This window comes from Rutidosis leptorrhynchoides, chromosome 11, assembly GCF_046630445.1.
Source record: "Rutidosis leptorrhynchoides isolate AG116_Rl617_1_P2 chromosome 11, CSIRO_AGI_Rlap_v1, whole genome shotgun sequence".
Taxonomy (NCBI): domain Eukaryota; kingdom Viridiplantae; phylum Streptophyta; class Magnoliopsida; order Asterales; family Asteraceae; genus Rutidosis; species Rutidosis leptorrhynchoides.
This window is the reverse complement of record NC_092343.1, coordinates 40,067,896-40,084,518: the sequence shown is the minus strand read 5'-3', so window position 1 is coordinate 40,084,518 and position 16,623 is coordinate 40,067,896. Positions and strand designations below refer to the sequence as shown.

Sequence of the window (16,623 nt, the reverse complement as noted above, 5' to 3'; positions counted from 1 at the left end):
CACATGATCTCCTTAATCAATGTTCATAAAATTCGTATCTCATTATAAAAACAAACATAATTACAACATATCATTTGTATTCTTTAGCCACCCATATACATATTCCTCAATCAATGCTAAAAAAGCAATATCTTATTTTAATATCCTCATTTCATCTTCCATAAACAAATACACACACACACGCAAAACTTAAATTTAATTGTAAAAATAAACTCGAGGTTTCCCAATTTATCACTGGCAAAAAAGTTACTACAATTCATCTAATTTTCTTTGTTAGGGGACGATTATTATGTCAATATTCACGTATAATTGAATATATTCAGCCGTGAAAATCCCTATAATCTTTAACTTCTCGCATTTCTCAGTGATTTTATTGATTTCATTTATACAATTTAAAGCATAATAAAGAAAATTTAAAACATAAACATATATAATAAAATTTATATTTATATTAATATTTATATTTATATTAATATTAATATTTTAATATTAATATTAATATTAAATATTAATATCAGTGAGATTTATTTCCTGCAGGATTGCCTCCAGTAGATTTTACCCTTCTGCCCAGGTCCGACCCTCCTGCCCAGATCCGTATTCAAGTTCCAGGTCAGACCCTCCTGCCTTCGGGATGATTTTAATGTTCGAATCTCTGTAATGCGGTTCTAGTTTCTGCCCAAAAGCATGTGCTTACGTGACAAATGAAAATATTCAATGCAACAACTTAGAATTTCAAAAAAAAATATTAATATTAATATTAATAATGAATATGATTAATATATTAATTAATATATTTATATTTGGTTAATTTGCTTGTCAATCTCTATCTAAGCATACTTCCTCCCTCCTTCCCAACCAAATCCTGATTGTTTTTCAACCGCGTTATTATTCCGTCGTCTACAAAACACCTTCCATTTTTAAACCACACTAAACTCTCATCAATTCTCACTTTTCTTCTCTGAAAATTCTTTTAGTTTCACACAATCATTTATCATATAATAATTCATGGCAGATAACGGCGAAGAAAAACTCATCGCCGTCGCACGTCACCTAGCCAAAACCCTAGGTCACACCGATAACGCATTCGCTGACGACATCCTCCAAATCTTCTCCAATTTCGACGGCAGATTCAAACAAAAACTCAATCACAACACTAATTTTGACCAAACTGTTAAAAACCTTGACCGGCGGATCTCAAAATACTTAACCGTTGACTTACCGATTTGGTCAAACTCCGTCAACGCTCAATCGTTCCTCCAATCCGTCGATGAGTTAACTCTCTTGATCCGTGATTGTAACGATGTCGTTCGCGATGATCATACGGTTGATTCGATTAGTATTGATCGAGCTGAGGATTTGTTACAGCAATGTATGTTTCGATTAGAAGAAGAATTTAAGCGGTTAATGTCTGAATCTGAATATGAATCGATTATCAGCGGTTTAGATTCGAGAGATTCGAGCGATGAATCTGTCGTATTTGAAGATGAAAATGATGATGATGAAGTTAATGAATCTGATGTACCTGTAGCGAATCGTGTATCCGATTATAATATCACGATAGACGCGTTACCGGCGTCAACGGTTAACGATTTAAACGAAATATCGAAACGAATGGTTTCTGCAGGTTACGGAAAGGAGTTATCGTATGTTTATAGTACTTTCAGAAAGGAGTTTATTGAAGAAAGCCTTTCGAGATTAGGCTTTACATCGTTACAGAATAAATCGAGCAGGTGTTTGATTGATTCTGATGCTGATAACGATGTCGAAATCGAGAAATGGAGTAAAGCGATAAAGATGTGTGTGAAAGTGTTGTATCCTAGCGAAAGAATGTTATGTGATCGCGTGTTTGGGTTCTCGTGTGAAGCAGCAGATTTATCGTTTATGGATGTGTGTAAAGTTTCTGTTATGGATTTGTTGAATTTCGCGAGTGGGATTGCGATGGGGAGTAAAGCACCCGAAAGGTTGTTTACGATCCTCGATGTTTATGAAACGATTAAGGATTTGTTATCTGAATTCGAAGTGTTGTTTTCGGATGATTACTCGTTGTTTTTAAGAAATGAAGCTGTTGCGGTTTGGAAGAGATTAGGGGAATCGATTAGGGGGATTTTTACGGAGTTAGAGAATTTAATCCGTCGTGATTCGGTTAAAACTATGGTCCCCGGAGGTGGGCTTCATCCGATTACTCGTTACGTGATGAATTATCTTCGTGCTGCGTGTTCTCGAGCAACGCTTAAACAAGTGTTCGATGAGAAGTTTAGCGAATCTTTACCTTCGTCGTCTTTATCGGTTCAAATTACGTGGATAATGGAGATTTTAGAAAGTAATTTAGTATTGAAAGCTAGGGTTTATAGAGACCCTGCTTTATCAGCCGTGTTTATGATGAACAATGAGCGATATATTGTTAAAAAAGTTAAAGACGATGAGTTGGGTACGCTTCTAGGAGATGATTGGATTCGTAAACAAACATCGAAAGTTAGACAACATCATGTCAATTTTCAAAGAAGTTCGTGGCATAAAGTTGTGAACACGTTGAAACTAGACAATAGTAACTTATCGTCGAATGTTGCTTCAAAAGGGTTGAAAGATAAGCTTAAGGTCTTCAATTCACAATTTGATGAGATTTGTAGGACACAATCGACATGGGCTATATTCGATGACCAATTGAGGGAAGAATTGAAGATTTCGGTTGCGGGGACTTTGCTTCCTGCTTATCGAAATTTTCTTGGTAGGTTTCATCATCTTCAAGATATTGGGAAGTATGCTGATAAACATGTTAAGTTTAGTATTGAAGACGTTGAAGCTCGAATTGATGATTTGTTTCAAGCTACCGCAGTATCTGGGAGTAGCCGAAAGTGAAAATTGAGCGACATGTGAATGTTTGTATTGTGTAATGTTTTTGTACATACTATTGTATGCAACAATTGTACGGTATTTTGGTGTTAGTTTATGTATCTATGTATTATGTATTATTTGTTGATTCAAATCATACCCATTTTGTACTTGATTACCGCTTGTTTGGTTGGTACATGTTAGAAGTATTTGTATGATCTGAGTAAAAATACTTGCCCTTTTCAAGTAGTCTGAACAATGAACACCTATTCGCTTATTTTTACACTTATTTTTTACAGAACATGGGTTGATGCATACATGATTTACATCTGAATGGCTGATTGACCAATTCTAAATGTTGACTTTTATGCAAGTTGAAGAACACAGTAACAACTAACTGACAATGACTTGAAAGTAGCTGAAAATGATGGAATGCATTGCAACTTGATACCTTTGATTACGCCACCAATCAAACACGTAGAAAGCAATTATCATAGGATGACAAAGGTATATGACTGATTTAAAGAGCGAGTCTGAGTCACGCTTACGAGTTTGTCGTGTTAATTTGAACAATATTGTATATAGTTGAAGCAGTAAACTTAAATGACAACAAACATGATCAAGAAAAGAAAAAATTAAAAAGCAAATGTAACAGCAATAGTTTCATGAGTCTGTCCGGGTTGCTCAGTTTTAGAGTCTTCTGATCTATGACAACAATTTCACGTTGGGTGTTTACTTGAACTTAAATTTAAACCTGCATACAATTTCTAACCATTTTCAAGCTTTTGACTGTAAGACATAAATGCCTTTTGAGTCATAATTTGATAATTTATATAATATAATTACAAAGTTCATAATGTAGGATTTATGCGCAAGGTACAACACATAACTATATGGCTGAATTAATGTGAGCCTTCGGGGTCACACACTTATACACCTAGACGTCAATTAATAATATATATGTGATACATATTATTCAAGTAATAAATAAAATTATTAATTAGTTAATTAATTAATTAATTAATTAATTAACATAAGTTTCGTACATGACAAGACTTTCGTAAGGGCCAAGCATATTTACTAGAAATTAAATTACGAAGTATAATTATATTTATATTGAAGATTTAAATGAGATATTTTGGTCTTGGATACAAATTAGGGATTTGGCTTCCCACTGACTTCTACACATATATATATAAATATATTATGATCTTGTTTCTCTTTTTTTTGAGCACAACAATTGTAAACCCCACGAATCTGATCTTGCCTTATTTTTTTTGTTTTCGACCAAAAGAATATAAAAGTCATTCTACGTCTTCAACGGCAAAACAAGCACAAATTCTGTTTAGTTAGTTTACGAGTAAACCAAAAGACAAGATCTTTTGTTCTTTACAATTAAATAACTAATCCTTGCGATTATTTATTATTACTTGACGGGACTAGCACATCCGTTTGACGTTGTTCGAAGTGTAGTGTGGACTACCCTAGCGGCAATCATTCTTTTGGTTGTTAGTTTCTCTTTTTCAATCCGGTTCTTCAAGAAAGGTATAATCTTTAAACACTCTTGATGTATTATTTATTTAACCGTATAAATCATATGGATCCGTTTTGGTGATTTAGTTATTAATATAATTAATTCGCTTCCGCTTAAAGTTATTGTTATTATATGTATGTACATGATAATAATTAAATGATGAGAAAATTGTTTTTCTTAAAACCCTAAATCACCAACAGTGGTATCAAGAGCCTCTTATGTTTTTATACGGTTAGTATATTCATGCGTGGTTCGTGGTTGTTATTAATTAAATGGCTTGTGTATATATTTGTATGTTTTCTTTATTCATGGCCAAAACATGCATCTTGTGCCATGGAGCAAGCCATAATTATTGTCATGATCATGTTATTATTATGATGATTTAATTGTGCATAGCCGATGAAAACCTAGACCGTGTGCATGTGTTGTGATCTTGAATGTTTGTGGTTGTATGGATGCCATTGTTTTGTGGTCAATTATGGATGTAATTTAATCTTTTATTTTGAGAGGCCGTTTTGAGCCAATTATGTAATTTACAATTCTAGATTAGTTGTATTTTATTTTTTTAATAAATGTAACCTCCATGATGGGATTAAAGACTTGAAGTGAACGGAATTTGTCCATCAAGACACACTTGTAGTAAAATCAATGGACAAAAGCTGAGAGAGATGCGGTGAAGGAGGTGTAAAGACCCGTCCTAATTCATCCGGACGAAGTCCATATCGATTATAAACGATTCACAACAGTTGATTTCATCGCGAGGTACTTGACCTCTATATGATACATTTTACAAACATTGCATTCGTTTTGAAAAGACAATCTTTCATTACATCGAAAGTTGACAGGCATGCATACCATTTCATAATATATCCAACTATAATTGACTTAATAATAATCTTGATAAACTTGACGACTCGAATGCAACGTCTTTTGAAATATGCCATGAATGACTCCAAGTAATATCTATAAAATGAGCAAATGCACAGCGGAAGATTTCTTTCGTACCTGAGAATAAACATGCTTTCAAGTGTCAACCAAAAGGTTGGTGAGTTCATTAGTTTAACATAAATAAACATTTCCATCATTTTAATAGCCCACAAGATTTTCACTTCTCATAAATATACGTCCCATGCATAGAGACAAAAATAATCATTCATATGAATTGAACACCTGATAACCGACATTCACGATATGCATATAAGAATATCCCCATCATTCCGGGATCCTCCTTCGGACATGATATAAATTTCGAAGTACTAAAGCATCCGGTACTTTGGATGGGGCTTGTTGGGCCCGATAGATCTATCTTTAGAATTCGCGTCAATTAGGGTGTCTGTTCCCTAATTCTTAGATTACCAGACTAAATAAGGGGCATATTCAGTTTAATAATCCAGCCATAGAATGTAGTTTCATTTACTCGTGTCTATTTCGTAAAACAGTTATAAAAGCAGTGCATGTATTCTCAGCCCAAAAATATAAAGGGTAAAAAGGCAAATGAAACTCACCTAATGTATTTTGTAGTAAAAATACATATGACAATATTGAGCAATGCAGGGTTGGCCTCGGATTCACGAACCTATATTATTCATATATATATTAAAACATATAATTGACGTCGAATAAATCTATATATTATTATTAATATAACTGTTAGTTTTAGTAATTCATGTGTTTCATTATTAACCTAAGTATATTTACTTTAAATACTTTGAATAAATAATTTAAAAAAATGTAGTTTTATTAAATATAACTAACTTTTATAATAATAATATTAATAGTAATATTGATACTAATAATAATATAGTTGTAACAATAATAATGGTAAAAGTAATAATAATGATAATAATAATACTACTTATGATAATAATGATAAAATAATAATTTAACTAATAATGTTAATCTTAATAACATGGTAATTTTAATTAATAATAATACTTGTTATGATAATAATAATAATAATAATGATAATAATAATAATAATAATAATAATAATAATAATAATAATAATAATAATAATAATAATAATAATAATAATAATAATAATAAAAGATTACTACCTTTGAAGAAAGGCTAAAAAAAAATACGCCATCAATAAGACTCGAACCCAAGACCTCTAGCTAACCCAAGTACCTCCTTAACCACTCTGCCGTAACAGTTTTTCTGATTTAAATAGAATCCCCATATATATAACCCGTATATTATGAAATTTTATCTTCTACAAAGATGATTCCAGTTTCCCTTTCAATATTTCTGGCCCAACATCGGCCCAACTACAATTTGATAATAAAACTGAATGGCAGCCCAATCAAACTCTCACAGCCCAACTGCAAAGTAAAGGCCCAATGGAACTTATAAATCCTCAACCCATCAGATAGGTTAGCCTCGGCCCAACCACACAATAGAAGTATGGCCCAGCAGATTTTTATTACTAAAAAGGAAATTAAAGTTGTGGCCTAGTTTCGAACCTAGGACCTCTCGGTAACACACACACGTCTCAGCCATCGATCTGTTATTTCATTTCTGTCTTAACTCCTAATTAAAAGCTTATTACCTATATATCTATCTGCTAGTCTTGTTCTTCTTTATCTAACTCGATCGTCATCATCTTCAATCATCTTTATTAACATTATATCATCACCATCATATTTTCGTTCATGATCATCATTAAACACAACATGTTACATATTCCATTAACATCATCATCGTTGCGTATTTTCACCACCTCTCCTCATCAACGTTCTTCATCTCCTTCGTTCATCAACATATCGATCATCACATTATCATCAAATGATCATTATTATCACGTTTCCCCTCTTGATTATCACGATCGTCCCTCTTGTTATTTGTCTCCAAAAAATCATTTCATTGAAACAGTATTATCTCCATCACCCAGCACTATTCATCGTCACCTTCACTTCACTTTATCATCATCGTCATTAATCTTTATGATTATTATGCAGATCATCATTTTCTTCCTTATGTTATTATTTGTATGCTCGTTTCATTATTTATTAACAAGGTTTTCTAGTTCCTTGATTGGTAGATATTTTGACATGGAACGATAATTCAACCACAACCGTAAGTACATGGGTGTTGTCTTTGGTTGCACCTTTCGAAACATGAGCAACAGAAACAATAAATGGTAGCAACGGAAGCAAACAATGATGGTCTTGGGGTCCTATGGTGGCGGTTTACATCGAAAGTGAAAGAGAAGAAAGAGGGAAAAGAAAAAGAAAATAATATATAGAAATAGGAGAGTGTGGTGGCCGTGCAAAGTGGTGGGGGTTGGAATGGTTGAAACCGAAAAGTACAGCAGCAGGAGATAAGCGACGGTGGTGGTGGTGAGTTGTGGGTTTGATGGTGGATAGAAGGTGGTAGTGGTGGTGATCTTGAGTAGAGATAGGAGAAAAGGAGGAGAGAGTTCTCGGTTGGCAAGATGATCGAAGGTGGTCCGTGGTGGTTAACCGAATAATACTAGAGAAGGATAGATGATGGTTTGTGAATTTTTGTGTTGATCAAAGATGATTGTGGCTAGGAAATGCAACTGTATGAATTCATATATATAATTCATATAAAGTAATCATATGAATATTTTAATGATCCTAAACAGTAATCCCACATGATTAAATAAATCAAACAGTTAAGCAGCCGTTTGATTTGGAGTATCCTACCGACACTGGGTATATTTCGTACCCCGTTGCTACACAGTGGTGGATAAAAGTTCTTAGAAAAATCCCAATTTTTTTATAACAATTAACTTTATTTATTTCAGTCACAATGGTATAAAATTCAATCATTAATTCTTAAATAAAATAAAAAAATACATCAACCGTCCCTCTCAATTTTGAGTAAAATATAAAAAGTGTTAAAATTAAATAACTAGATCCTAAATATACTTTTAATAAGCCTATAACTTATATAACACATTTTCGGATCACTTTTTATTTTAAAATTAGATAAGTTTAAATTTAACTTGTTTAATATCAATCTGAACCTCAAACGAGTATTACAAGCATTTAATATTTATTTAATATACTTTATTTATATACAGAGATATATTTTAAATAATAATTATTATAATATCATATCTTTATTTTATTAATTTTATTTATAACAACAACATATAATACTTCAAATTATATTTCGAATTATTATTTATATATACATACACACATATCTATTTACAATTAATTATTCGTGAATTATCGAGAGCAGTCGAAGGTCAAATGAATTTATGTAAACTGTTCCAAAGTTTTCGAGACTTAATATTACAGACTTTGCTTATCGTGTCAAAACCATATCAAGATTAAGTTTAAATTTGGTCGAAAATTCCCGGTTCATCACATGAGGACACTTGGTCATCATGAGATCTTGACGCAAGTGGGAGCTTCTAAGGTTTAATTTTGTGATTGTCCCTTTAGTTGACCGCTTGGTTCTCATAATGGCTAGTGAGACCAAGCATAGGATTTTCATCGGTTGAGGCTATGCACATACATATTATGTTTTGTTATGTTTGGTTGCATTTTATATGTTATGTGATTGTGTATAATTTGCCATGATAATTAAAAATCAAAACATAATTAAAATCAAGTTAAACCGTTTTTAACTTGTGAGGCGAATATTGTATGCATGTAATATTCGTAACACAATTTTTCTAAAAGATTATTAAAATTGTTTAATATACCCGGCGAAATTTAAGTCGTGCCGTCCAATTCAGTTGAAACGCTTGTCTTTATTCTTTGACTATGCGTGAGACCTAGTTGAATTATAACTCAAGGTGATCATTATCTATGCGTGAGACATAGATTAATTTTTACACGCTTCACAATTGGATGACTTAATCGAGTTGAGAGGTGAGACCGCAACCCGAGGTAAGGATGGGACTAAACATGCCAGCATGACACTAGTGTTAGACACTAAATGTCGTGAGTCCCATAAAGATCTAAGAGTTGCACTTGTAACGCAATTGGTGCCCGCCGCCTACCGATTGAATCCACCATTGCTAGCAGATCAACTGATGTGATGGTGGAAGCACAATGTGGATCTTAGCCTTTTACGAAAATTAATAGTTTTATAAGTTTTTTTTTTTTTAAACATGGGTAGTTAATTTATAAAAGGATAATTATTAAAGATACTAAAAGAACCTTGTTTATTTTGTAGATGACATTAAACGCAATTAAATCCGTAAACAACATGACCATAAGGTCAATCCTTGAGAAGGAAAAATTGAATGGTAACAACTTCATTGACTGGTATCGAAACCTTCAGATTGTCTAGTCTGAAAGGAAGTTGCACCATCTGGAAAATCCTTTACCTGAAGCTCCACCTGAAACTTCCAGTGCTACTGTTCGTAATGCTTATACTAAGCAATATAATGAACAACTTGAAGTAGCATGTCTTATGCTTGCTAGCATGACCTCTGAGATCCAAAGGAACTTAATGGACTACAATGCATATGACATGATCAAAGAACTCAAGACGATGTTCAAACAACAGGCAGAACATGAATTGTTTGAAACTGTGAAAGTGTTTCACGCTTGCAAACATGAGTTGGGGCAGCTAGTTAGCCAATATGTCTTGAAGATGAAAGGCTATCTGGATCAATTGGAGCACCTAGGTTATGCTATGCCACCAGTTCTTGGAGTGCACTTGATACTTACTTCACTATCTGTAACAACTCAAACTAACCCTCATCCTTACCACGCGAAAATACAAAATAAAATAATAATAAAAATTCTGTGCAGCATACCCGCGCGGCGCGCCAGGTAGGGGCGCGGCGCTCCAAAGTGGACTGTCCGGAAAGTGTTTAAATGCGAAAAGATTGACTAGTTCCTGACACTTTTAGACGCAACGCTTTTTACCATACATCCAAATATGTAAAACTAACCTGTTTCAAACATAAAATCAATGTTTTACAAGTGGGACCCACACGACCCAAATTACAAGTTTAGTACAAGTTAAGAGTTTCGACCACCAAAAAGTTTAAGTTCCAAACTACGCAATGAGCATGGTGTTTGGGATTAAACTACCCAACTATCGGTCAAACTCCAAGAGCTACTAAAGCCAAAAGCGTCCCCTAACATCAAGAGGGATCTCTAGTCCAAAACGATGCCCTTACCCTTGTCTAAAACCGAACCTATAAAATGGTAAACAACGAGAGGGTAAGCAAAGCTTAGTGAATGCAATAATTACACGAATACATATATAATTATACCTACTTGCATACACTTACACACCAAACCGCAAACACGCTAGCGTACACATTTAGCTTATCGTCACAATAACAAGCTATAAATCTCCAATACCACAAGCTAGCATAATAACCGCATATGAATATAACTCGAATAATATAATATGCTTACAACACAAATAACCATGGTTAACTAATAGTACAAGGGAACGGCGCTCGCGAAAACGCCATCGGTGTTCACAACATCCGTTAGGGCACTTAACACCTCGCACCACTAACCCCTAGGGTGGCACCTTAACACCTCGGCACATCACCCCGAGTGGCATCTTAACACCTCGATGCATCACTCATTAATTTACGGAGTGGTGTCTTAACACCTCGACACTACACTCCTAGGTGGCATCTTAACACCTCGATGCTACACCCGAGTGGCATCTTAACACCTCGATGCTACACTCTTCACATGAAACATGGTGTCTTAGCACCTCGACACTACACATTTCACGCTACAACAAATAGATACATTATATACATACGCATATAATTATTCCACTCACCTCAAAGTCTTGTGAAAAGATACCCGAGCTTGCGAAACCTCAAAGTAACGTACCTATCACATTATACATATAATCAAACGCAAACTCAAGTCGGTCAACCAAACCCTTTCACCATTCTAAGCCATTTTGACCCAAGGTACAATTTCAACCCATTTGCACCCTTAACCTTAAATTGGGTCAACACACACTAAAACCCTAATCATTTGTCAAGATGGGTTTAAAACACACTTAGGTCACAAGGCTAACTTGTTTTCATACTTGCTAGGCCACTTAGGTCATTAAAGACTCATTTGACCCATTTCAAAGTCAACACACCCATTTGGGTCATCCATACCCAATAACACCCATTTACATATTATAAAAGTGTTCTAGCCACCAACTAACCAAATTTAAGACTCAAAAGTCCAATTAACACATTCAAACCCTAGGTTAGTCATCAATGAGTCTTCATAACCCATAATCACCCAAAATCCCCAAAATACTAACAAAATGGGTCTTTGGTTCATCACTAACCCTAACTCTAACCCTTTCACAAATTAAACAAGGAAATCAAGATTAGAGCATACCACTATGATCAAAACGTAGCTAGAGGAAAGATGAACAACTTTAATACCCGCACTTTGATCCGAAATCGTCTCCTTCTTCCTTGATTCAAGCTTTCCCTCACTAAGAATCTCTCTCTCTCTAGAAACTAAATTGGAAGAAGTGAAGTAGATGAAAATGGAGTTATAAGGCTCCCCAAAACTGATCTAGGGCCTTAAGGTCGGCCCTCAAGTGAATTTACCCAATTGCCCTCAAAATATCTAATTAAAAACAAAGTGAGCTGTCAGCCCGTAATGGCGCGGCGCGCCATAAGGCCGCGCGGCGCGCCAAATGCCCAGTTCAGCTTCTTTTGCCTTTTAATTAAATACAACCTAAACCCCACAACTTGAATAACTTATACACACATAAGTACAATAAAATATTCGGGTCTTACAACTCTCCCCCACTTAGATTGGATCACGTCCTCGTGATCCGCACCAAATACTAGAAGTTAAGCACTCTACCTTGAACATTTCCGTCTCCAATGCGGAATTACACTTGTAGCAATCACTCATCCGGGTTCTCACTTCGTACACTAACGCATCATAATACAACAACCGTACTTCACACTTCCATTCGATCAAAATTCTCACCACTCACTCGGAAATACACCGTGAAAACATCATAATATATCTTTCCAAAAGCCATAGCACTCCATCATTTCACGATATCGGGTAATCAACCCACGAGACACAATAACTACAACCGTTTGCTCTTACGCCGAGTATCCAAACTCGTACCCTACACTCCACAATCGTCCTAAAAGTATTACAATCCACCGATAATCATTGTCGTCACGCCTATCAATCGTGGAATATTCGGGAATCATCCCGACACTTTTCGAAAAATCTCTCGTATCCCTCTATCGGGAACTTCGCCATACCGTCTCACGTCGCTAACTACCTTCGCAATTAACTCCAAAGTCCAACTTGGGACTTTTTCGAAGACCATCGAAGCTTTCCTTTCCTAAATGAGCGACACCCATTCGCTCATCACGTCTACTAGATAGGAACATTTCCGCATTCTCCAGCGTTGGTCATACTAAATAATCCTTCCAAGGACTCGCTATAAGAAATTCGAACCTTGGTCTTTCAAATCATTTGAGTGTCAACGCTCGCTAAACATCACACTATACCACCGTTGTAAATTCGGGTTTCTCACCGGTACCCAAAATCAAAGCAATCACATCATCGGGGTCAAAAGTTACACTAGTAGGTATAAGGAGGCACCTGACGTTGTGTTATCTAATTCCGATTACTAACACCGAGTCTCCCAGACTCGACCCTTACGGGGTCTACTCCTAATGTCACACGTCACCTAACTACACGCGGTCACACAAATCTAACAAACCTTACGGCTCGACACCCATGACTTCCTAGCGGCACCTGCTAGTCACTATCCACCTAGGCCGCATGGCTAGTCTACTTATATTCCATCTCAACACTAAGGAGGCGCTTGGAACACCAAGGCTTACACCTTTCCAACTTGGTCCTAACCATTAACCCGGTTACCTACATACATAAGGATAGTTAACCACCAAGACTCTACTCGCACACGAACACGATTAACGGAAATGCCCCTAGAACGGCACACCGCGTACACCCCCAAAATCATAAAAGAAAAGAGTGGCCGTCAAGAGCGTACAACACTCGCCACACAATCACAAAACCGCCATTGAAATCGAATCGTCAATTAATCATTAATTCAAAGATTATTCCAATAACTAAATACACACTTGCACGCATTCCGAAACGTGCAATACACACAACATCCGAAGTCTATAATGATCACTTAGAATACGCGAAGTCGTCACGTATTATTCCAACTTCTCTAGGCAATCATTCTCTAAGAGTCAACATTAATAACCAAATTGTCACCCGCAATTTACTAAAGTCCACAATTCCGAGCACAAAGTTTGCTCAATCCCTTATATCGGGAAGAACTTAACCGATCTCGTGCCAAGATATCAATCCCCTAGCGTACCCTTACCAAGTACAATGCTAAAAACCACCAAGTCTCAACCTAATGTCAACAACCCAAAAGATGAAGGCCAAGTAAAAACGAATCCTTACGGATAACACTTACCACCTAACACTCCTCTTAGTACGCATACACGGCTAATACGCATCTACCACATGTAACACGGCTATTGTATCACTAGTCGCACAACATGGTCCTCATGACCGAACCACCGGCGTATACAACCAGTAGTTTTCAATACTAACAATAAGAAGGTTATTCAATACAAAACTCAAGGTGTACAAAAACGGCTATCGTGATATATCCGTAGTGCGCAAAAATGGCTATTGCAACACTACCAACAATATGTGAGTGAAACACGGCTACCGCACTATTAATACCAATGTGTGAGTAAAACCGACTATTACTCACAACCATGTGCACAAAACGGCTATGTGCACAATTCCTACGGGCAATTAAAATCGTAAATATACAAGTAACGGTTCTTCCCGAGAGCCGCTTGCCATCCATCACAACCAAGGGTGGTAACGAAGAGTTAATCCTTCCGGATATCCCTCATCACCTATCACAAGTCAAACGCGGTCAACAGAGAGATGACCCCAAATAAACACATATATCTAATTTCCTCGTAGTACACAAAATGGCTATTTTGTAACTACTACCCAAAGTATACGACAATGAGGCATCGTACCCTTTCTCAAATCCCATTACGCTTCCTCGGTAGGAATATAAATCCTAATAAATTCGACACAATTTCTTTGATGTAACACTACCAACTTCCCAACGTAGAACCTCGTTCCTAAATCAAATCGTCAAGATTACAAAGTCAAACGATTTAGCCATTTACTGTCGTACACCACCATACTTGGCGTCGGTCCCTCTTCCTGAATTCTCGAGAGCTCAATTCGATAATAATAAATACTAACGTCTACCGTCACCCGATTGCGCCACTAAAGTGATGACACAATGTCAACATAACACGTATCCTTTTAGAACGAAATTACCGCTACCCGCAAGGTAGACTTTTCCAACTATCAAATCCTTTCTATCCGTTACCACTACGAAAGCATCCGGTCAACGATACACACATGCTCTCAAGGGTTTCACCCACTTCACTACAAATGCGAACACGCGCTCACAACCTAACGCCAAAGTTCGCTCTCATGGCTTAGTGGATTCATTTACCCTATCACTAAGAAATGCTTGGTTGCACCAAGTCTTACGCCCTCGTCCGTCAATACAAATGTCATCATAGGGTGTTTCCATTAGGAATGTCACCCGCATCAATACTACGTATTACCACTATGCATTCGTCCCCAGGGTGCGTTTCCACGAGTCAACGACTCAGGCGCTACCTTGGTGCACTATCATCAAAACCATCAACAAACCGAATCTTCACCGAGTTCACTTGAGTCTAAATAGATCTCGAAGCAAAGTTTAAGTCCCTAATACATACACGAATCCATCGGCACAAATAAACAATAATAAGGCATATTTGTACCAAAGACGAAAAATACCTGAAACATCATCGTTGGACCCTTGCGCTCCACTGATCATCAGATAGTTACGCTCTAACCTCCTAACCCGATCTACAAACGATTCGGAACACTCTGACTTACGGTGTCCCTTCTTTTGGCAAATAAAGCACTTGATCGTGCTTAAAGGTACACTCGTACAATCCCGTGCAAAATGACCTCGTCCTCCACACCGAAAGCACGCAGGCCCATAACCTGTCTTACTCCTCTTCTTCACTTTTTCAACACCTCCGGGCGTACTTCTCGCCCTTTTACTAGGAGCACCTCTTGATTCAAACTTTCTCTTACCCAAAGAGTGATCAGCAAATTTTGGAGCAAGAGATTCAATCCCCATAGTTGCTCCTTCGTCACCGTCACCTGGAGGGTTAGGAACCCTCTTTTCTAACTCTTCCTTCACGGCCTTAGGCACTTGGTCTCGGACCATCTCGGTCACTATTCCCTCGAACGACTCTTGGAGAACTTGCTTAACCTTGTTGGCGAAAATCAAGATATAGCGTTCGAACTCCGCCTCAATCCTTAATGTTAACTCATCCTTCCCCTCATGAATAGGCGCGTCCATTCCGGTTCCATCTTCCGTCTTCATTCTAAAGAATGCATATAGATTAAACAACGAAACGAAAAGGAACGACATACATATACCACACCGCCCCATCTTGGTTGATACTTGTCGTACATTGCTTGTTTGACACGTCTTGAATCCCGTAACAATGGTAGCTAATCATTGTTACGCGAGCACATCGCATTAACTTGCTAGTACAACGTCTATCTCGCTTGATGATTGCTAAAACAACACAAAACGATTAGTGCAAGGTTAGTTCACATAGACCTAAGCACTAACCAAATCCCCGGTCTGACCCGTCTCCTACAAGTCCCGCAAAAAGCGCATACACATTAAAGTCTAAGTCTAGGCACCTATCTCAAGTCGCCTAAATCCCTTAGACCATGCTCTGATACCACTTGTAACAACCCAAACCAACCCTCGACCTTACCACGCGAAAATACAAAATAAAATAAAAAAAAAATCTGTGCAGCATACCCGCGCGGCGCGCCAGGTAGGGGCGCGGCGCGCCAAAGTGGACTGTCCGGAAAGTGTTTAAATGCGAAAAAGATTGACTAGTTCCCGACACTTTTAGACGCAACGCTTTTTACCATACATCCAAATATGTAAAACTAACCTGTTTCAAACATAAAATCAATGTTTTACAAGCGAGGCCCACACGATCCAAATTACAAGTTTAGTACAAGTTAAGAGTTTCGACCACCAAAAAGTTTAAGTTCCAAACTACGCAATGAGCATGGTGTTTGGGATTAAACTACCCAACTATCGGTCAAACTCCAAGAGCTACTAAAGCTAAAAGCGTCCCCTAGCATCAAGAGGGATCTCTAGTCCAAAACGATGCCCTTACCCTTGTCCAA

The 16,623-nt window shown here is 36.8% G+C and overlaps 1 protein-coding gene across 1 annotated transcript; it reads left to right on the top strand.

The window, feature by feature from the left end:
- Window positions 1–882: 882 nt before the first annotated feature.
- LOC139876546 (exocyst complex component EXO70B1-like) lies at window positions 883–3,044 on the top strand. The gene has a single exon (XM_071863880.1). The coding sequence runs from the start codon at window positions 1,006–1,008 to the stop codon at window positions 2,854–2,856; it is 1,851 nt and encodes a 616-aa protein (XP_071719981.1). The 5' UTR covers window positions 883–1,005; the 3' UTR covers window positions 2,857–3,044.
- The last annotated feature ends 13,579 nt before the right edge of the window (window positions 3,045–16,623 follow it).